Here is a 20,827-nt window from a genome sequence, read left to right as displayed (position 1 = left end):
GATACGTGAATGCTGACGAGAGAAAGAAATACGAGAGTGAAAAGGCTGAAACGTGCTGTGCTGTAAACGTAAAGTGCGTGCGTGTGTCGAGATTGGGATTTTTTCCCTGTGTGTTCCATCTCTCTCTCTCGCTGGCAACAGGAAAAAAAAGTTTATTAATCGTTAAACAGACCCGGGAACAGTAGTGTGGACCAAACGCAACACGAGGTGGAAGCAGCAACAGTGTTGTGTAGTTAGTAGAGCAGTCGGAACAACAACAGTACCAATCAATCCTCAGCAAAGCAGCGATGGCGTGTGCAACGTTAAAACGTTCGCTCGACTGGGAAAGCCTAAACCAGCGGCCGACAAAACGGCGAAGATGTCATCCGTTCGGCAGCCCCAGCCAGAGCCCGTCCGCTTCCTCCTCCCCGTCGGCCTCATCTTCCACATCCGTTGCGGCGGCCGCCGCTGCCGCATCGATGCGCGTCATGGAACCCAAACCGTCGCCTTTTGCAGAAGCCACCTGTTCCAAGCTAACACCAGGTGAGTTTCGTACGGGAAGAACTTTTTGTTTTGTTTTGTTAGGGGTTAGTTTTGCACTTTCTTTTAAGCTTTAATACATTCATACGGGAGGCACCTCACGGTTGGAAAACGCTTAAACGTACGAGAAGCATGTTACAAAAATATATGAATTTCCTAGATCCTTGGAGGGCCCTTGAACACACGCGATGCATGAGAATGATGTGGAATCGACGGAACAGTATACATAATTGCATTACCTTTCCGACGAGCGGAACCAGCTTTATGTACCAAGCTGGTCATAAACGATAATGGGGTGTATGTGTGATGTTTGATGGAAAAAGGGGAGGTTTCGAACCTGGGGGAGCGTTTAAACCAAACCAGACACCATCGTCCGGAGGTCCGTCTGATGAGAATTTCTCATGACTTGGTCGTCAATATTGGGGTTTTATGCTCGGCAAAGGAGCTGAAAGGCTTTGCCGGATGGACGGTCGGTTAAATGGGTCTGTGTGGGGAAAGTCAAGAGTAGACCATCGATTTTTTTTTGTCCACAACACGTCTACGTCTACTTTCACGTGAATCCTTACGGTGGCCACAACACAGAGACGAACGACATGAGTTCTGACCCTAATGAAACAGAGAAGAAAGGCAGTAAATATCCTCTGTACATTGTACATTGCTGCTCCCAGCTAACATGCTTATCAATCGTTGCACATTCTTTCCCTTCTTACAATATTTGGTGGACCCCCTTGCGATGAGGTTTCTTTTTTCACGTCGTATTCCCAGTGCATTATAAATGCATTGACTTGTAATGAGTGTGTAGGGAAACCGTGGAAGGAAGAAAACGATCGACACAACACGTCCTAGAGCGATTAACCAAAAAGAACCTCAATGTTTGTTGGGGGGTGCGATTGAATGGTTGCAGCTGGAAAGTATGCTAATCGAATCGAACCCCAGCTAGGTTTTCCGTGTTGTCCAGACGGTGTATAAAGGTTAGCTCTTGTTTATCGCGTAAAAAGATTCGTTTTTTTTATAAATGTATGCCTCTACTCGCCATGAAATGACGTTGTATCAGCACCATTCCAAAAGTCGGTCCGTATATCATTTGGAACACACGATTCTTGTAACTGCTCCCACTAGAGTTTGTTTATTTAAAGGAAAACACATGATCCTTCGGGTGGGTTATGTTGGTTGAATACTTAAAGTACATGTGAAGAGAGTCCCCAAGATACACTCTATACGATAGTGGTGGATTTTGAAATTCAATAGCTCAGTGGCTTTATTGTCCAAATACAGGCAAATAAGAAAAAAAAGGTTGGTAATACTTGCAATGTGCATAAAAGCCGAAGGGATGTGCTTTTGCGATGGGGGTGTGTGAATATCCTTGCGTCGTCAACTTCTATATAGCACTGATACATAAGCGACTGTACTGTATAATCAGACCGTGTTGTGCTTTCTGTCCAGGCGGCAGTGAAATGCAATCAAATAGCTAGATAACTTGAATAAGCCTTAAGAAATAGTTAGATGTGTTGTATATTTAATAATGTAATTGTTCTTTTTTTTTGTTAAATTTGAAGATATTTTAGAATAGCTTCTACATGTTGCTATTTCTGGTTCGCTGGCTCCCGATTGCTTGTCCGATTTTTGAGCTGTATAATGCAATATCCCTTCCCAATGACGCCAAATCATCATCCGCGGGGTGTTGTTTTGTGGCCCCGAGAGAGTCGTTCCAAGCGAAACGCAAAGTGTGTCTGTATGTGTTTACATACATAAACGCCACCCTAGAGCGAACTTTTTATAGCCCATGTCCGTCGTCCATCCTTTGCATGCTGCTGTAGATCCCCCCCGAAGGCTCACACAGTCGTAACCCTCACTGCCTTTTAATTAAAATGTGTCCTCCTTTTGTTCGGATCCGCGAACACGACACTCTATATACTGTCGGAGGCATAATGCAGCGCAATTACAGCAGGATATATCGGTAAATGGTTGGTAGCTGCTTTAACACGGGGGGAGGGGGCGTTTCATATTATTTTATCATTTTACTACATTTGGGAAGGAGTTTGTCTAGGGATTGTGTATGTATAGCAAATAACGCCTTTACAAAGTTATCTAACATGGGCCTTGCTTGCAGTATTGTTAGTTTCCAACATTAGTAAAAACGAAATAGAAGAAATCAGAAAATCGGATAGTAATACTTTTACAAATCGATTGCATTGATGTTATCATTATTTAATATTCCGTAAAGGAATTGCCCGATTTTCTTATAACTATGGATTACATTTTATCCACTTAACATCGGTTGGGTAACATTTCCTTCTCCGAACCGTAAATGACACACTTCTTCGTAACGAACCTTTTTCCTTGTTTCTCATCAATCAAGAAGTCTTCCATATCTTCCAATACCATTCTATTCAATATGTATTATTCGGTTTGATTTATTGTATAGAAAAAATGGCACAAAATATCACTGAGGAAATCAAAAGACTGCACCGCAGGAAACAACTCACTTTTAACAGCCACAATGTCGAACGCATGCAGGATTCCGAATCGAGCGGCTCAGAAATGGGCCCGGACAGTCCCCGCCGACCAGACAGTCCACCGAGCATGGTGAAAAATCCGGAGAAAGCCCTGTTTACCTTCAAGCAGGTAAGTACCGCTGCATGTTGCTTTTAGAGATAGAAAACAATACATTGCGCACATGAAAAGGTCACGTCTTGTGCCGTTTTCATTTGTTCTTTAACCCGATGTGGTATATGTTTCATATGTTTTATGCTTCTTCCCACCTGCCCAGGTACAAATGATCTGTGAGCGTATGTTGAAAGAGCGAGAGGATGCCTTGAGAGAGCAATACGATGCAGTGCTGACCACAAAACTAGCCGAACAGTATGATGCATTTGTAAAGTTCACATACGACCAAATACAGAGACGTTACGAAGCAGCGCCAAGTTGTAAGTGTTTTACGTTGCGATCGTACTAGCCGTACAAAGTTGTACTATATTTTTCCTCCGCTTGTGTTGTCCCTTTTCAGACCTCTCCTAATCAGGGATCTTTGGAAAATATAAAATACGCAAAGCTTAACAACAACAGCTGAAACGGAAGAATCATTACTAAATCATGAATAATAAATAGATACACAGTTACACACACCCATCAGCGCAATGCAAGCGAGCAGGTCATGTGGATCTAGCTTAAGGTAGCAGCAGCAGCAGCAGCTCTTCTACATCTAGCCAGGCATAGCACGGCAGACAGGCAGGAACATACCACGTCAAGGAGCAACTGCATCGTCAACGATACACACAGCCAAATATGCATCCAATCACTATGAAACACAAGTTAGATATTGTTCCGAATGGTTCACTACACAACTGCAACGGGAGATGCCACCACTCAACTAATGATCCTATTTTGCACCAGAGACATCCAATGGTTAATCGAACCGTTGTCCTTTTAACGCTCTTCGCCCCATTTTATCTCATTATGTACGCTAGCGGGAATTCCCATACGTTTGTTTTTTAAGGTTAGGTTTTTGTTTTTGATAGATGCGTTTTGTTTTTTTTTTGGCTCTTTACTGTAATGAGGAAGAGCGTATCCAATAAATAATAATGTCAGAATGAGCAGCACTCTTCTTTCAAAAGGCTTTCAAAATTAGCTACCACTGATAGAGTCTTTTAAATTAAATTGCTACCCCAAGGACAATTTCCCCTGTTTTTTTGCATCATTAGTATAATTGCGTTGTTTATGAAATGAATTACATTTGTAGTTGTTGACTTTTTTCTTCCTTCTGTTTCACACTTTTTTTGAAACCTTTGAAAGTAAGCTGCATTGATTCTAGAACCTTCATTATGTTTTTCATAATTTGTTGGTATACACAACCTTAGGCACTAAGTTAGTTCAAATTTTTGGTTCTTTATTTGTTTTTCCCTTTTTTTCTTTGTTTGTTTGCAAACATTTGTTATACACCTTAGAGCAAAGTGTGCGCACGACACGTTGAAAGCATTCTCAGTAATTATTTAAGCAACAACAACCACCTACCATCGTTGAATATGGCGACCGTGTGTGTACTACAATCAGCTTAAAAAATGCCTTCCTTCATACTGTTCATTCTTACAACGTACTTGGTTCCCCATAGTGGTTAAAAAACGCCGAAAAACGTCCTATTATAATATTTAGCACATAAACGTGCGTTTCACTACTTTTTGTTGCTCGGCGTGCTTTTCTCCAGCGCGCGAGGATAGATATGAACAGCGTCTGGACTATGTCCGATTCCATCATTTGGGGGAATTCTTTTTTTTTGTAGGTAGTCGAAGTGTAGCGTAAATTGTCTGTACTGTTTGTTTAGTTCGAATGGAAATTCCTTTTTGCGCAAAATTAATTTGTCGGCAAAGTTTTTCGTAAATTAAGTGTTTGTTAACATACAGATGCTGGATGATTCGGTAAAGGCATGCAGTTGGTAACAATATCTGGATTATTCTAAACACAAACAAACAAACAAAAGGCACAATCTATATTTGTTAGGCAGATTGGGCAAAATAAAATAGTTCGTTTTGTTTCTGGTTTTCGGTGGTCCCTTTTGAAAACAATTTTCCTAATGAATGCAGTTAAGAGAGTTAGGTGTAAGCGAGAGGAGCGAAAACTACTGCTACTGTATAACGACGGGGAAAATAATGTGTAATTGCTGAAGAAAATGACACAAAAAGTAAACGTAAATAAGGGTAACTCTAGCTCTAAAAGCATAAGCAGAGAGAGAGAGAGAGAGAGAGAGGAGGAGGAGGGAACTCCACAAAATAGTAACACTAAGCGTGAGAGAGGGAGAGAAAGAAACAAAACACAACGTTAACTGATAAGTCGTTTATATACACGAATATATGTTTTGTATGAAAAAGAGATGAAAAAAAAACTAACGTACAGACTAGTGAAGGAAACATTGAAAGGTACTAGGAATAGCACGTGCGCGTATTACGTAATAGCAAAAATAGAACTACGGAGGCAGTCATCGGTTGATCTTGAAAATGCGGAAACAAAGGATTAATTGTAATTGAAACAATGAGCTAAACTGTAAGCCGTGAGATGAAGGCGAAAGCATTAAGCTTTGAGGAAGAAAACCAATTGAAATCTATGCAAACGTTAAAAACAGAAAGCAAAACTAAAGTACCACAACACAGCAGTAGCAGCAGCAGCAGCGAATAATATACTACTACCTACTATTGCAAACTACTAATTACTAATTACTATTACTACTACTGCTACTACTATTGCCTAGGATGAGATGGACGGTATACAACACCTGTTGGAGTGCATTATTTGCCTTTACAGCGTGATGCGAATGTTTTTTTTTCATTTCTTGGAAAGTAAGTGAACAAATACGCGTCTGCTGCTGCGCGTAGAAGGAAATTGATTCCACTGTTTTTTTTCCTTATCGTGTACGTATTATTTTCCTAGTGGAACGGCATCAACGTGTAATCGAATTGACATGCATCTGTAACGTGCAATGTGGAGTTCATTTGGCTTAAGTTTCTTAATCGGTACCGTTCGAAAAGGTAGCATGTAAGCGGTTGGTAGAAACAGGCTCGGAAACAATAATAAAAACCCACACACTTACACCCATCTGCAAACACATGGTAGCGTTAACCCTCAACCAATCAATAGTAAACAGAACAGAGGAGGGGAAACTGCAACCGGAATAGTGTATCAACATAAAACACCAGTATACAAAACTAACAACAGGAACATAATAGGCATATGAAACTATATGAAAATAGCATATAAAGCGGAAGTTTAGAATGAGCGCCTACCCCGGGGTTATAAAGTAGAATCGATTTAAAGAAGGGCCAAAACAGTGCCCGGTTTGCAAAAGAGAGGAAAAAAAGGATGATATCAAAGATGTAGCATAACAAAGACGTAATAAGCTCTTAGTGCTCTAGTGTTGCCATAATTAGTAGTATATACAGCCAAGTGTCTCCGTTCTCGACCACTCCTTATCCTCGTACGTTTCTTATCTTTTTACGCACCCTCACAAATAGCTACACGACTGCAACGACGGTGGTGGTGGTGTGGTGGTGGTGATGGTAATGAGGTGATAGAGAGGTGGTCTTAGCTTTCGGTTGTAAGCCCTCTCCCGTCCCTGCCGGACTTTCAATCCGGAAGGTTTCGAGACGATCATTTATATTATTTATCTGAAGCAATGCGAGATGGTTCTGAGAGGTTCACTCATATTTCCATATTTCGCCCAACAAACAACGATCTCCTCCTTCGGTGATTAATGGTTCTGCATATTCAATGTACAACACACTAGCCGTGTGCCAGTGTTCGCATACGTGTTGCACAAGTAATAACCCATCGCTTTTTGTTTTGTTTTACCCAAAGCAAAGCAGTCGTTACATCGCCACACAAACGCTCATATTCGAAATTTAGGAAAGGTTTAGGAAGGTCCATTCATGTTACTAATTGCAATGGCTTAAAAGCATAGAAAGCGGTTGACAGTAAAAAAAAGGCTCCCCCTTCACTAGAAACTAATATACAATCATAATTACCATACTCTCTTTGGCAAATATAATAGAACAAGCGATTTACGTTATGATTTACAGTGGGGTGATAAAGCAAGCATGAAAAGAGGTGGATATAAAGAGAGCGAAAGGAGACAAAACAACCAATTGAGAGAAAAAAAAAACTCAAACAATAAAAACGGAATGAAGGAAAAGGAAAACACAATGCTGATGAAATCGAAGCGATTCACTAGACTGTAAGCAAAGCGCGCTATCGTACGTATATATCTTGTAAGGACACAGATAGGGCCACCATCGGGAACCGGACGTTAAAAAAACAATGGTTTAAAGGCAATTGATAAAGGTAACAAAAAAAAAAGAAACAAGATTGCAAGACATTTGCTAAACCAGCGAATAGTAGCCGTAATAAGCAGCGATTACAATTTAAGCTAACTAACAGAAGAAAAACGAAACACACACCATAAAGCAAATAAAACAAACATGAAACAAACACGCTCTTTTCAACAAAGGGAGCGAGCGCAATGAAGCGATATTGGTAAAAAAATCGTTGTGATTTACTGTTAAACCTTGATGACATGTGATTGTTTGTCTTATTGACAAATTCCTTGAAGATTCCATGATTAGACGAGATTGTAGGACCTGCTAGAAACTATTTACTTTGAATAGCACAAACCTTAATGTGCGAAACATTTGATCAACGAATTGTGGAACTTTTGTACCTACGAAGAAAACTTTTCAAAAGATGAAGAAAACAGAATGCAGGATAGAATTGCTTCCTTCATTTGATAGATTGCTGCTTCTTCATAATTACAAAACTTCGATTAACTATCGGAAAATTCGATACGGTCCCTTCAAGGGTTCATTAGGCAAAGCGCATACCACACTGTTGTCTATTCGTGAACGGTGTAGTTTCAAACTCGAATATATAAACGTGCCAGTCGCGGCAGGTAAAAAACAGGCTGTATTTTGACAGCTCCCGTTGGTGGTAAACTTTGAAAACGTGTTTACCGGGCTAGTGGCGTATAATTTATATTTTGTAATAGTTTTTCTCCCACGGCTCTTGCCATGGATATCGTAAAGGAGGTGCTAGAGAAACAGCAGCAAAATCTGCAAAAGTACAAACCGATCACGGTAGAAAAGCCGCTGGAACCGACGGTCGACGTGGGCCACATGATGGTGAGCGATCCGAACTACTTCGACGAGGATCAGATGAAGTGCGTTATCCTAAACATCGATTGTGAAATATGTCCAAATCATTTAATGTTAACACTTTTTCCCTTTCCTACAGAGTGGATCGTGAAAAGTATGTGCTAGATTTGACCCGTGACAATGTGCAGCTACTGATTAACAGTATCTGGCAACTGCCGACCGAGCGAGTTGATGAATCGATCGTTGCTAAGCTACCACCACCGAAGGCACCGTTGCCACGTGCCCGCAAACTACCCGTCCCGAAACCGCTCACCAAGTGGGAAGAGTTTGCCAAAAAGAAGGGCATCAAAAAGCGTCCCCGTGAGAAGAAGGTGTACGATACGGTTTTAGACAAATGGGTGCCGACGTACGGGTACCAACGGTATAAGGCGGAAAAGGAGAAGGATTGGGTGTTGGAGGTACCACAGAACGATCCCTACCGGGACATGTTCAAGGAGAAACGAGATCTACGCATCGAGCGTGTGGCTAAGAATGAAGTGGCCCGTATGAAGAACATTGCTCGGGCAAAGAAAATCGCTACACCCCGGACAGGTTTCGTAGGTCCCGAGTCGGCATCCGCAAAACAGGTAAGCTTTAATTTAAAAAAGACGGATAAACTTATAAAGCAATTAACGTTAACAAATAAAAACCTTCTCCCGGCCAGCTCATTACTGCGTCCAACATCGTTAAAGCATCGACAGCTTCGGTGGGAGTATTCCAAGAATCGTTGCCAAACGAGAAACAGGCCCGCGGCATCGGTGTGAAGGAGCTGATGCCGGGTGAAAAGCGTCGGAAGAAGACCTCGTCGATTGCCGGCGAAAAACGGCGCAATATGGAAATTGCGACCAAGGTGTTGAACAAGAAGCCGAAGATCGACATCGATCGGGCGATTTCGTTGCAGAAATCAGAAGCACGAGCAGAGTACGTACCCGTTTGCATTGAGAGTCTAGTTACAGGGGTGTTTATCAAACATTCTTCCTTATGATACTTACAGACGCGAAGCGGAAGAGCCAAATGACGATGGTCCGAGGAAGAAGGCAGCAAAGAAGGGTGGAAAGAAAACGAAAGGCTTTAGCCGCAAGAAGCCAAAGGGCGGTCAAGGCAAACGGAATCACAACAAGCGGGCCGTCGGTCGGAAACGTCGTTAGAGGGGTGGCGTTTGGCTGGATAATGGTAAAAATACATTTGATATAATTGAATATATAACATTTATATTAAATATCGGTAAACTCTTGCTCGGTGATACCCGTGCAGAAAAAGAAGTTATTGTGCACGTGAAGTTAGGAATAAAAAAAAAACATGAAACATTTCACCCCAATACCGTTCCAATGTGGGAAAAAAGTGTGATGGTGATTAAAGACATTTCCGAAAACGTTGCCAAATTAAGAAAAAGTGCATGCAAAATATCGATCCACAGTGAGAACACCTTTCCTTTCTTTTTCTACTGATATTGCGTCATTGGGCTTTAGGAACGGGAGAACACAACATGCCTAATTTATTCCGTGCTGCATCGTAGTAGGTGAAGGACGTTTGTATCCTAGCCAGCTGGGTAAGCAGCAACTCCGGGGGCCATACATCGAGTGCCAATCAATAACGTAAATAGCGTTGTTGCTTCAATCTCGGATGGGCGAATAAACTTCCGTGCGAGTTGCATTGATTTCGTGCGAATACAGAAGTCCGCATTGAGCATACGAACCGGCCAAACACGGCAACACATCGAAACGGAGCAAGCAAAGCAAATCCGTGCGTTGTTCGCTGCATTCTACACCTGTCAGTCGATTGTCAAAGAAATGGGACCTTCGTAGCAGAACAGACAGCAGAAAAAAAAAACAGTAGGCAAAACAGAACCCACACCGTTGTTGCTTGAAGGAAGCAAAAATATGTTTCGGCATTGTCCGGATCGAACGTAGGAGCACGGATTCGTTGTTATCGTGTTATCGGTTAGGGAAGTACTTTGTGCCACCGATTCTACCGATTATAGAGAAAGAACTGTTACGGATATGCACTGGTGGTGTCGGTAATTAGGAGCCGTCGCATTACCGAAGTATTCCGGAATTCTAGTCCCAGAGTCAACTGCTACCGGAGAGCAAGAACGGATTGAAGCTGGTTTAAAGTCCCTTGAGCAGCAAATGAGCAGTACCATCGGAACCGGATCGACCATGCAAGTGATCTTTTAACGAAGGAATGTGTACTGGTGTTTCGTCTAGACTTATCTAGTCGTGGTAGGTTCCTCGTTCCAGCTAAATAGCGCATTGTTGTGGCGTTAACAGTGTGGTGAAGAAAACATTAACTACAGTACAACTTCCCACGATGAGTACGCTATTTGCACGCGTATTCCGACAGGCTTGGGCCACGTTCGAGCACACGAGTGCGTCCGATGCCAAGTTTGCCACCAACCTGCACGCACTGCACCGTCTAGTCAGTCAGCTTACACTAGCGGACATCGGTCTGGAACCGTCGCTCGTTGCCACGGAAACGTTCCAGCAACCATCCAAAGCACCCTGCACCTATGTCGGTGTGTTCGAGAACAATCGGTTCGCGATGTCGGTGTTTGTGCTGCGGGAAAACTACACCATGCCGTTGCACGACCACCCACAGATGCACGGGCTGCTAAGGGTCGTGTCCGGTGCGGTGCAAATCTGCAGCTACAGTGAGCTCGCCCGACGGGACACGGTTGAACCGAAGGATGGGACACTGCGGCGACACGTGCTGGTCGTTGCAGAGCCGGAAAAGATTATCAGCTCGGCGGCCGGAGACTGTGCCGTGTTAACGCCGACCGAGCGTAACTTTCACGAAATAACGGCGATTGGTGGACCGGCGGCATTCTTCGACATACTGAGCCCGCCGTACAATCTTTCTAGTCAGCCGCAGTATTTCTTCTACCGGAAGGTGCCCGTACCGCGCCATTTGGCCGAAATGGAACCGCTCGGATTCGGTGGCCCAAACACACCGTCCGCCCAGGAAGATGAGCGACCCCGGTACGTGCTGGAGACGATCCCCAACCCGGAACACTACTACTGTGATACGGTGCATTACATCACACCGGAGTTTATGTACCATCCGGAGGGTAGCACCACGTCGGATGTAAACGTTTAGGAACCGTTTCCCGGTGGATCGGTGTACCCAGAACCGATTTTAAAGTAGTACACATTGCTCGGATTGCTTCGATGCTCCCGTTTTACTGTGTTAATAGTATCGTTGAGTTTCCTCTTTTTTCATTAATGTGTTGTTTTGTTTTGTATTTCCGTACTAGAATAGTGTAGGAAGGTATCCCTCAGGATGCACCGAAAGAGTGCCCTCAGGTCCAGCTAGGAAAGGGATGGTTGTTTCGACCAACCTCCATAAACACTTTTTTGCACTTCATTATAGTAACGTATGTGTAGTGTCGAGCTGTAGAGAAAGGATAACCATGCAACTGCAAGCTATAATGTTAAATAAAACCAAATTTTATTTCTTACGGCTAATGCTCATAAAGAATTTAAGGTGCGCGTTTTTGTGTTAGAGGAATAGTGGCCGATTTGATAAAAAAAAATAGAGGAGTACTATCACATTATTATTGAGGTATGTGATAGTGAATCGCGATGCTTTGTGATAAGAATCTTGTCCTCACCCATATACGAAAAGGAAGATCAGTTAGAGCGCAGCATTCACAGGGCTTTTATGGTGTTTAAAACCGTCTACACGATATTTGCCCGAACTCTGCCAGATCGACTTGTCCCATGTGTAGAAGAGATAGTTGGAAAACAAAGCACGAAACGGAAAATTAACCATTGAGCAGATCTTCGCCGTGTGGCTAATCTTGGAAAAGCTTCATCCTTTCCGTCTCTCCTTTTGAATGTCGGCCAAGCTTACCGGACTAGTACGAATGACAATGGTCAACGTCACATGTCAGGTGATGGTGATGGTCATCGATATCTTTAATGAAGTCGTCCAAAATTTCGCCTATCTTGGATCAAAGGTCAACTCCGACAGCATAATTGATGTTCAGATATGGCGCATTAGAATGACACCGGATGGCGACCCACCCCGTAGTCCTTTTTGGTCATCCCCTTGAAGATAGCAGCCGTGGTAATTGAGTTGGAGTGATGGGGTCGATACGTGCCCCAGAGACCGTTTCAATGGACACTTGCAGCTGATCAAGATCGCCCCAGGAGTTGTAGCACCGGATAAGTGTGCGGCTAACGTGATGACCAACTCTCAATGAATTCGTTTTACACACCGAAAAAAAAACGCAAGGCCATTTTGTTGAAATAGTAACATTTATATTTACATTATTTAAAGCTTTTTTCGCTGTTGAACAGCAGCAGCAGAGTGTCGTAGATGGTAAAGTAAAAGGCCGATGTGCAGCCGGCCTTTAGCAACGATGGCAGCAGCCCTTTGTACAGTCCCCGCAGGCCTTCGCCCTGTCCGACCTGTACCAGACAGTGAATCATATGGCGGCAGACAAAGTGTTGCCCGAATGTTTGCCGGCTCTGTGCAAATCCCTGTATCTGTAGTCGTTTCTTCGTCAAATCCAGCGGATACACGAGTAGCTTGGTACAGAATCCGGCCAATCCACCGCAGACAAACAGTTCACCGGAAGGTAGCTGTGCTTCGGGTGGCAATCCTTCCACACGCTTCACGATCGTACCGAACAGATTGTAAAACATAAACTGACCACCGGCGAGTGGAGCGATCTGTAACATGGCTGGACCTACACCACGGTACAGTCCACGGACACCTTCGTGGCGGTAGATCGATCCCAATCCCTGAAGTGCGTTCCGATAGCCCCGACCGGGGTCCTGTGAAACGAGCCTCGTTCGTATCACGTCCAGCGGCATGATAGTGAGCGCCGCAAACGAGCCACTGCATGCGCCGCACAGAAACTGTCGTCCCTGATCGTGCCCGTCCAGCAGCGGAATATCGCGCAATATTCGGTTGAACCGTTCGTAGAAGGAAAACTGTGCCACACCGTACACGAGCGACAGTACCTGCGCCGGGTTGTGGCCCTTCCAGAAGGCGAGCAGTCCTTCCTCGCGATAGATGCAGGCGACCGTTTGTGCGATCGAGCGATACTTGGATTGGGTAGAGCCGGTCTTTATCGGTTCCACCTGCAGCTGGAGCCGAATCTTGAGCACATCGAGCGGCTGACAGATGAAGCGTGTTATGCAGCCAGTTAACCCACCGGCCAGTCCGGCGTACCGGGCGTCACTGTGCTTTTCACGGTCCATCCGGTGTGGTGATGTGATGTGTTGATCGAATTGTTTTCGGGTTCCGTTCCAAAACTGGCGTTACATCACCGTTGCGCCCGTTTCAGATGACGACTATCGGTGCGGATGCGTAACTGTGCTGACCTTGCTTACCATCATCAGTGGATCGTTGGTTTATTGCTCTTTTTTGCGTCTACCCTTTTTGATTGCCCTTCTGCGTAGTACGAAGACAGCACGCGGCTAATTTTCTGTTTTCTGGGCAACAACGTTTGCAATTGTACGTGTACGTATTTCCAGCAAAAATGCGATAACGACGAATGACACAATCAGTTGCGATCCGAGTAAACATTGGGTATCGTTTGTTTTCATTCGATCTCTTTCTGACCCTTAGTCTGAGCTCTTCGCTCACACGCTTACTTGATCGGCGTGCGGAAACCAGCCACAACACATGGCAAGTGCAATGCTGGAATGTCCTTCTTGGAGGACTGAACACAGCTGTTTGGGCGACAATCAAATAAATTTTCTTGTGCATGTTTTTCTTAATTTCAAAACGATTTATTCTTTTTTTCCGACCTGTTTACGCCAAACTAGTTGTAATTTTCTCTCATGCTTTTTTGCTATTTTAAATTAAATCCTTCTTTAACTTGATCTGTCTGATCTTGATTTTACCTAAGCTCAATCGCTCTCGTCCTTTGTGTAGATCGTTTGATTTCTCCGTTTGAACTTCTTGACGGGTGGATTTTCCTGTTCGTTAGCTTCCGTTTCCGTTAGTGTTCGTGGGCTGGACAAATTAAGATCGTCCACTGCGAGACCGGATTCCGAAAGGATGCATGTACTATCGTCGGCCATTTTCTGTGGAGTTGGATTGCTTGTGGCACTGCAGTTCGGTGTGGAATCGTTAAACGTTGTCGAAAGGTCAGAATCGTGTGAATCCTGTTGTCTCCATTTCGGTTGTGGCAAAAGAGAAGAAAGCGATAGTTTCGCTTGTACTGGTGTCTGGGGATGTTCAGACGTATTTTGTGCATCTCCCGATTCTTGCTTTCGATCTTTCTCTTGCTCCTCATCTTCATCATCGCCGACATCAAGTTCATCTGCATTAGAAAGTCTTGACGATTCCTTAGTGGTTCCTTCTTGTTCTGCTTGTGGATCGACATAAGTGGACGTATTAAGCTTGTGGCCCGTCATGAGCATTGCAAGCCGTAGCGGATCATCAATGTTTAGCTTGTCACAAAAGAAAGTTGTCTGGGGGTTTAAAAACGCTCGCGGTTGCTCAACCGATCGCATATCCATCGTACCCTTTTCGTCCGGTTGATATGATTCGGCTATGCGAACAAAATTATCCGGAATAGTGAGATCATTGTCGAACCGTTCCAACACTTTCGCCTTTTCCTCCTCGGAAGGTGTGAAGTTAAATCGCTCCTCGGTTCCCTCACCGGGCATGTAACCGTTCGAGCTCCGGATGCTTATTAGATGGTTCGTAAGGTTCAATATTGTCAACCATTCGAGATCATACTTCAACCGTATGGGTGACACATTGCCATCTTTCACCCTGTTGCCGTCCAACTTCGTAGCAACGTCCAGAATCTGCAAAAACCGTCTTTTCGGAAGACATTTGTCCAGGGCTAAAAATTTCGTCGATTTCTCCTTGGAATGTGGTACCAGGGCTGCAAATTTGCAGTGCAAATGGGCCGCAAACCAGTACGGTGGTTGTAGCTTCTGTAGCAAATCTTCGCACGGTGCACTGCCCAGCCTGTTAGTCTCAATGTCCTCCCGGAACGCTGGCTTAAAGCGCAGCAGTTGCGCCTCGTTACCGTGGTTGGTGATGGCACGGGGCCAATCATGCGATAGCATCACATCGACCGTCGGCGATAATTGTTTCAAACGAAACACGTCGATCTGACGCTGATGGTAAACACTTCGCTTGCTCGCCTCATCGTAGGGTGGAAATTCAAAACGACCCTTCAGAAAGTCGTGCCCCTTGTAGATGCCTGAAATGCCACCGATTCGAACGCCGTTGCAATCGACAACGCCCGCATAGCCAAGGTAGAAAATGTTTGGCGCTACCCATCCACCGTAGGGTAACTCCTGCAGATAGTTGGACGCTTCATGGTTGCCTCCGATAAAGATCGTTAAGATAGGGGCTTTCTTTTCGCCGCTGTAGTACCTGTTGGGGGCATAAAAGAAAAACGGGGTATGAAACAGGTCAATCGGTTAACTAAAAATCTCATTACCTACTTGTAGAAACTACACATATCCAAATGTTTCTGCGGCACAGCCATACACTGCAAATCCTGTAAGTTGCGCGTTGATTGAAAATCGCCACAGCATATTAACAGATCAACCGTAATGTTTTGCTCCTGCTGTATGGATTCGATCAGATCGTATATCTTTTCCAGCTCACCATGAGCGCAACCTTCTATGGCTATTTTCATTATAAATCACGTTTTTTTTACAGTCCTACGTTACTCGAAATGCTGCCGCTCGAGGCTTGTTGTTTAGTTGACCGGCAGTGAAACACGGAAGAAAAACATTTGATTGTCACGCAAGATACGCCGTATGAATCTTGGTTGCCACAGAATTTACTGTAAACTTTTCACCGGACCAAATGTGTGTGTTTTTTCGAGCTAATACTGCTCGAATTTCATCACAGTAGGCAATTTTGACCGTATCTCGCACAGTGGGCACACCTCGCATTCGAACAGTTAGTCGTTGAACTACAAACTGTCAACGGAAATTTGTATTAGCTCGAGATGACGCCAACCGCATACGGAAAACTGCGATTCGCTTGAATCATAGCATAAACAGTGAAAATCGGGTGATCAGGTAAAACGTGTGTTAAATCCAAGTATACATCGTTTGTGGAGAGCAGCGACACTCAAGGGATTGCTGCCGAGTCGTACACATCCGCAGCTGTGGTTCGATTGGCTTTCTGCGGCGGAAAAGGTAGTAAACGCATACAAGATGACCGTCGATTCACGGAAAATTCGTGTTGCGGTACGTGTACGTCCGTTCAACGAGCAGGAACTGGAGAAAAACCCTCGAAATATTATCAAGGTAAGCGAAACGGTGATTTAATGAATGAGGCATAGTGCTTTTGTGCTAATGCGTGATTGGTCCACTCTCCCTAGGTGCTGGATAAATCCACCCTCATGTTCGATCCGGATGAAGATGAGGACGAATTTTTCTTCCACGGTGTCAAACAAACGCACCGTGATATAACGAAGCGCGTGAAGAAGAAGCTGACCATGGAATACGACGATGTGTTCGACAATACGTCCACAAATAATGATATATACGAGGTGTGTATGAAGCCTCTCGTGCAGTCCGTAATGAATGGCTACAATTGCTCGGTGTTTGTGTACGGTGCGACCGGTGCGGGCAAAACACACACCATGCTGGGCAGCAGCGATTGTCCGGGTATTACGTTTCTGACCATGAAGGAACTGTTCCGTCATATCGAGTCATTGAACGAGCTCCGCAAGTTTGATATTGGCATCTCCTATCTGGAAGTCTACAATGAGTTGGTGATGAACCTACTTACTAAAAGTGGTCCTCTAAAGCTGCGTGAGGACGCTAACGGTGTTGTGGTGAGCGGGTTGGTACTAAAGCAGATCCACAGTGCCACCGAACTATTGGAACTATTAGCATTAGGCAACCGCAATCGAACCCAGCATCCAACAGACGCAAATGCGGAAAGTAGCCGCAGCCATGCGATATTTCAGGTTCACATTCGAATGGTGGAAAAGAAAACAGGGCAAAAACGAACAGTGAAGTTGTCTATGATCGATCTGGCTGGCAGCGAACGTGCAGCTAGCACTAAGGGCATTGGGATTCGGTTTAAGGAGGGTGCCAATATCAACAAATCCTTGCTAGCGCTCGGAAACTGCATAAACAAGCTGGCGGATGGGTTAAAGCATATCCCTTACCGGGATTCAAACCTCACACGCATCTTAAAGGACAGTTTAGGGGGGAATTGTCAGACCGTTATGATAGCAAACATTTCGCCGTCCTCCCTAACTTACGACGACACCTACAACACGCTGAAGTACGCCTCTCGTGCCAAAAAAATTCGCACCACTGTTCGTCAAAATATTGTTCCTTCGAACGTGCCGAAGGAGTTCCTGGTCAAGAAGGTGAACGAACAGGCGGAGGAGATCGAGCGGCTGAAGGCAAAGGTGGCCGATCTGGAGGAGCAACTTCGGAAAAAGGCTCAAACTGTTGTTGAATCACCGGTGATAAACGAAACGTTGCTGAACACGTGGATTTCACGTATAGACAGCTGCTACGCCAGTATGCGCGAGGCACTCGAACGCCTGATCGCATTGAAGAGCAAGGAAAAGCTGATAAACATGCGCGTTAAGTTGAAGGAACAGGCCGAATCCATTGCCCGGGTCGTGACGCTCGATGGAAGTCACCTAAATGAGGTAAGTTTTTCTAAAACGATAATTCCGATGAACAGGCTGGGTGGTAAAATTAGGTCCAGTTGCGATGGGCATACCCTAGTAGATCTTTAGTCCGAGAAGAAGAGGAACTCAAATTAACGCTATCATTTGCTTTATTCGACTTGGCATCGCTTTTACCGATATTTTTATACCATCACTTTCGAGAAGCTAAACAAGCTTTCATCATTTATCTCCCAGCAGCTCGGACTGCTTCAGTTCCATTAACTTTTCCGCCTCCTTCACGAAGGTATCTGCGATGGCCGTGATTTGGGTCTGCGCCTGAAAAGCATCATCCTCCGATACGGTTGTTTGTTTTTTTAGCTTCTTGATCGATTGGTTCTGAGCATCCTTAATGCGATCACGACATTTGATGAACAGCACCTTGGCATTCTTCGCCAAACCTTCGCGATGTTCGCGCGTTACCTTCGGCACCGGTATGAACAGCGTTGTACCGTCCTGTTGCGGGTTTAGGTTCATGCCGCTGCGCTGGATTGCTTGCAGCACGACCGGGATGGTTTGTGGAAACGAGACCAAATTAACGACGAGGGTTTTGGGGTTTTTACGTACTACTTGTCCTAGTTCCTGCAGCTGATAGTCCTTGCCCTCGTACGTGATGCGCAACGTTTCGATGGAACCGGTTGTAGAGCGCAGGGAGAGGTTTTTCACGTAATCATCCTTCATGGTGGTGAGACTTTTTTCCATCTGCGTTCGCAAACCTTCCAGGTCGATTAGATTGGCTAGTTGCTCCTCATTTATTTGTACCTTCGCTGGGGCACCCTTTTTGTCCTTCTTTTTATCCTTTCCCTTTGCATAGTGTCTAACTGGTAGCTGTGTACCGAAAACAATCGGTGCTGCTACCGGCATGTTAAACCGAATGTTTTGTACCGCTGTGCAGATGGTTCTATTTGCTGGAATACATTTTGTGGAGGCACAAACAATGTCACTACCATTAGTTGCCAGTGCTTTAAAGCTAGCTGCCCGGAACAGTGTAGTTATTCGCAACATTTTATGTAAACGAAAGGATTAAATGTTTATCTAGCTTCCCGTAATGAGCGCGGGATGCTGTGTTTTGGAACAACGTCTACTGCATCCGCTGAGTTTTGTTTTGGAAATGATTGTCTGTCAGCTGTCAAATTTGAAATGATCGTTAATCGTAACTGTTGCTTTTAATTGCAGGACATTGCAAAGCTGGAAGCTTCTATTGATCGTTGTGGTAAGCAGGTTGCAAACCAACAGGGCGATAAATCACGCTGGAGGGAACGACTTCGTCATGCCCGACGCAATCGAAACGCCCTTCGGGAGGAGGTAATGCAAAGCGAACTTGCCACCGTGTTGAAAGGATATCTCAGTGGTAAAGAAGCAGAAATCGAAGCGGTTACAGCAACGCTTTGGAAGGATCACGTGATGCAGATGTCATTCACATACGACCAGGAGAACAAACTATGGCAAAACATTATGTTGCTGAGCGGAGACATTATACAGCAGAACTATCTGCTGCTCCGGAACATGGACCGGTTGGACAATGTAACGCTGGAAAAGTTAAAGCGCTTGGTGAAACTGAATCAACGTCAGCGCGGAGTTACCTTTTTCGATGACGATTGTCAGCAAGATCGCAACGACATTGATCTCAGTACGAACAGCCTTGACGATATTGCCAACTTGTCCGACTGTTCCGAGGATGCCGTTGACTTCCCGCCAGAAAATGTAGCAACATTAACGAGGGCCACCGGTGGAACTAACAAACGGGTGAAACTGAATGATGGTAGTGAATCGGAATCCGAACCCTACTCAACGGTGCCGGACAGTGAAACGGAAAGCAGCGTGGATAGGAATGTTTTCAAGAAACCGAAAACTGTAAGTCGATCGATTTCGTTCAAGACCACTACGGCCGGAGGTGCGACGCGACCCATAATGTCCCGCCGAACACCGACAAAGCAGTCGAAGGCTACAGCGGGAATAGGAGCCGCACAACGATTGAAAGTGCCGCGACTGGTCGTGAACAATGGTCTTGGCACGAGTGCACTTGTAAGGAAGAAAATGCCAACTTCTGGCACTAGCCTAGATGAGAACAAATCAGACACATCGGATGAATCGAATGGTATCGGTAATATTGCAAATTCTACCTTCGATATCGTTTCGGCCAAAGACTCGGAAACGGATTCATTGTTTTCCAATGTTCTCGTAGAATCGAACGTGGATCCCCATGTGCTGGACAAAGGTAATATAAGAACAAGACAATAGAAAAAGAGGATGTTGCCGAAACTAACGCATGTTGAGTGTATCTTTTCCAGTGCTTCGTCGTGCGTCTATGAAGGGCGGCAAAATGACCCTTTCAGTTAGTAAGGAAAACCGCAAAAAGAGCCCAAAACGCATCGGAAAGAGCCCCCGCTCGGTGAACCGAACAAACAATCGAAGTTAGTAGGATGAACGCACTGAAAGGTGTACGAATGGCAATAGACCCTGGCTGAAACTAATCAAAACTATCGTTTTCTGAATTCTTACTATTTAGCAAATGCTTCCGCTAGTTCCGTCATCAATCGATACAGAATGATGAAAGCAAAGGACGCTACAGGATCGTCAAGTGGTACCAGTGGCAGTAGTAGTAGCTCTTCAGTAGCGTCAAAACCACCGACCATGCGAACAGCCAACAACAACTTTGAATCTGACAGTGACCGAAATCGCCACAACCGGTTGATGGGTATTGTAAAGAAATAGGGTCTATTGTGGCGATATTAGCGTGGCTGAATGCACAAGGTGTGGCTGATCCAGAAGGCAGAAGGATCCCACGACAGAACACATTTATTTATGGATTATATTGTATTTACGGCTTTATTGCACACGTACGATGCATGGTGCGATCCTCACTGTTATATATTTTGTATTTGTATCTTAGCTAAAGCGGGCGGATGGGAGACTGCCTAACCAGATGGGTTAAACAAAACCGTCGACGTGGACGTTGAACGTTTTAGAACTCGACAGTTTGTGTGGTTAAAATAAAAAATGAAGG

The 20,827-nt window shown here is 44.6% G+C and overlaps 7 protein-coding genes across 7 annotated transcripts; 4 read left to right on the top strand and 3 right to left on the bottom strand.

The window, feature by feature from the left end:
• Nucleotides 1-287: 287 nt before the first annotated feature.
• LOC128712913 (akirin) lies at nucleotides 288-3,537 on the top strand. Its single transcript, XM_053807779.1, has 4 exons — nucleotides 288-522; nucleotides 2,945-3,144; nucleotides 3,290-3,446; nucleotides 3,527-3,537. Exons 1-4 carry the CDS (start codon nucleotides 288-290, stop codon nucleotides 3,535-3,537), a joined length of 603 nt encoding a protein of 200 aa, XP_053663754.1.
• A 4,502-nt stretch (nucleotides 3,538-8,039) lies between these two features.
• On the top strand, nucleotides 8,040-9,337 carry LOC128713487 (ribosome biogenesis regulatory protein homolog). The gene is made up of 4 exons (XM_053808347.1): nucleotides 8,040-8,215; nucleotides 8,290-8,776; nucleotides 8,854-9,110; nucleotides 9,184-9,337. The coding sequence occupies exons 1-4, from the start codon at nucleotides 8,067-8,069 to the stop codon at nucleotides 9,335-9,337; spliced, it is 1,047 nt and encodes a 348-aa protein (XP_053664322.1). The 5' UTR covers nucleotides 8,040-8,066.
• A 1,162-nt stretch (nucleotides 9,338-10,499) lies between these two features.
• Nucleotides 10,500-11,285, top strand: LOC128714911 (2-aminoethanethiol dioxygenase). The gene has a single exon (XM_053809791.1). The coding sequence runs from the start codon at nucleotides 10,500-10,502 to the stop codon at nucleotides 11,283-11,285; it is 786 nt and encodes a 261-aa protein (XP_053665766.1).
• A 1,175-nt stretch (nucleotides 11,286-12,460) lies between these two features.
• On the bottom strand, nucleotides 12,461-13,399 carry LOC128713411 (mitochondrial thiamine pyrophosphate carrier-like). The gene has a single exon (XM_053808271.1). The coding sequence runs from the start codon at nucleotides 13,397-13,399 to the stop codon at nucleotides 12,461-12,463; it is 939 nt and encodes a 312-aa protein (XP_053664246.1).
• Nucleotides 13,400-14,053: 654 nt separating this feature from the next.
• On the bottom strand, nucleotides 14,054-15,810 carry LOC128713777 (lariat debranching enzyme). The gene is made up of 2 exons (XM_053808644.1): nucleotides 15,614-15,810; nucleotides 14,054-15,542 (listed from the first exon to the last, which is right to left on the bottom strand). The coding sequence occupies exons 1-2, from the start codon at nucleotides 15,808-15,810 to the stop codon at nucleotides 14,054-14,056; spliced, it is 1,686 nt and encodes a 561-aa protein (XP_053664619.1).
• Nucleotides 15,811-16,339: 529 nt separating this feature from the next.
• LOC128711192 (kinesin-like protein KIF18A) lies at nucleotides 16,340-20,535 on the top strand. The gene is made up of 5 exons (XM_053806056.1): nucleotides 16,340-16,432; nucleotides 16,507-17,802; nucleotides 18,997-20,038; nucleotides 20,112-20,234; nucleotides 20,330-20,535. The coding sequence occupies exons 1-5, from the start codon at nucleotides 16,340-16,342 to the stop codon at nucleotides 20,533-20,535; spliced, it is 2,760 nt and encodes a 919-aa protein (XP_053662031.1).
• Nucleotides 18,004-18,825, bottom strand: LOC128711193 (ribosome-recycling factor, mitochondrial). Its single transcript, XM_053806057.1, has one exon. It carries the CDS (start codon nucleotides 18,823-18,825, stop codon nucleotides 18,004-18,006), a length of 822 nt encoding a protein of 273 aa, XP_053662032.1.
• Nucleotides 20,536-20,827: the final 292 nt, after the last annotated feature.

Source organism: Anopheles marshallii, chromosome 3 (assembly GCF_943734725.1).
Source record: "Anopheles marshallii chromosome 3, idAnoMarsDA_429_01, whole genome shotgun sequence".
Taxonomy (NCBI): Eukaryota; Metazoa; Arthropoda; class Insecta; order Diptera; family Culicidae; genus Anopheles; species Anopheles marshallii.
This window is presented reverse-complemented; position numbering and strand designations above follow the sequence as displayed.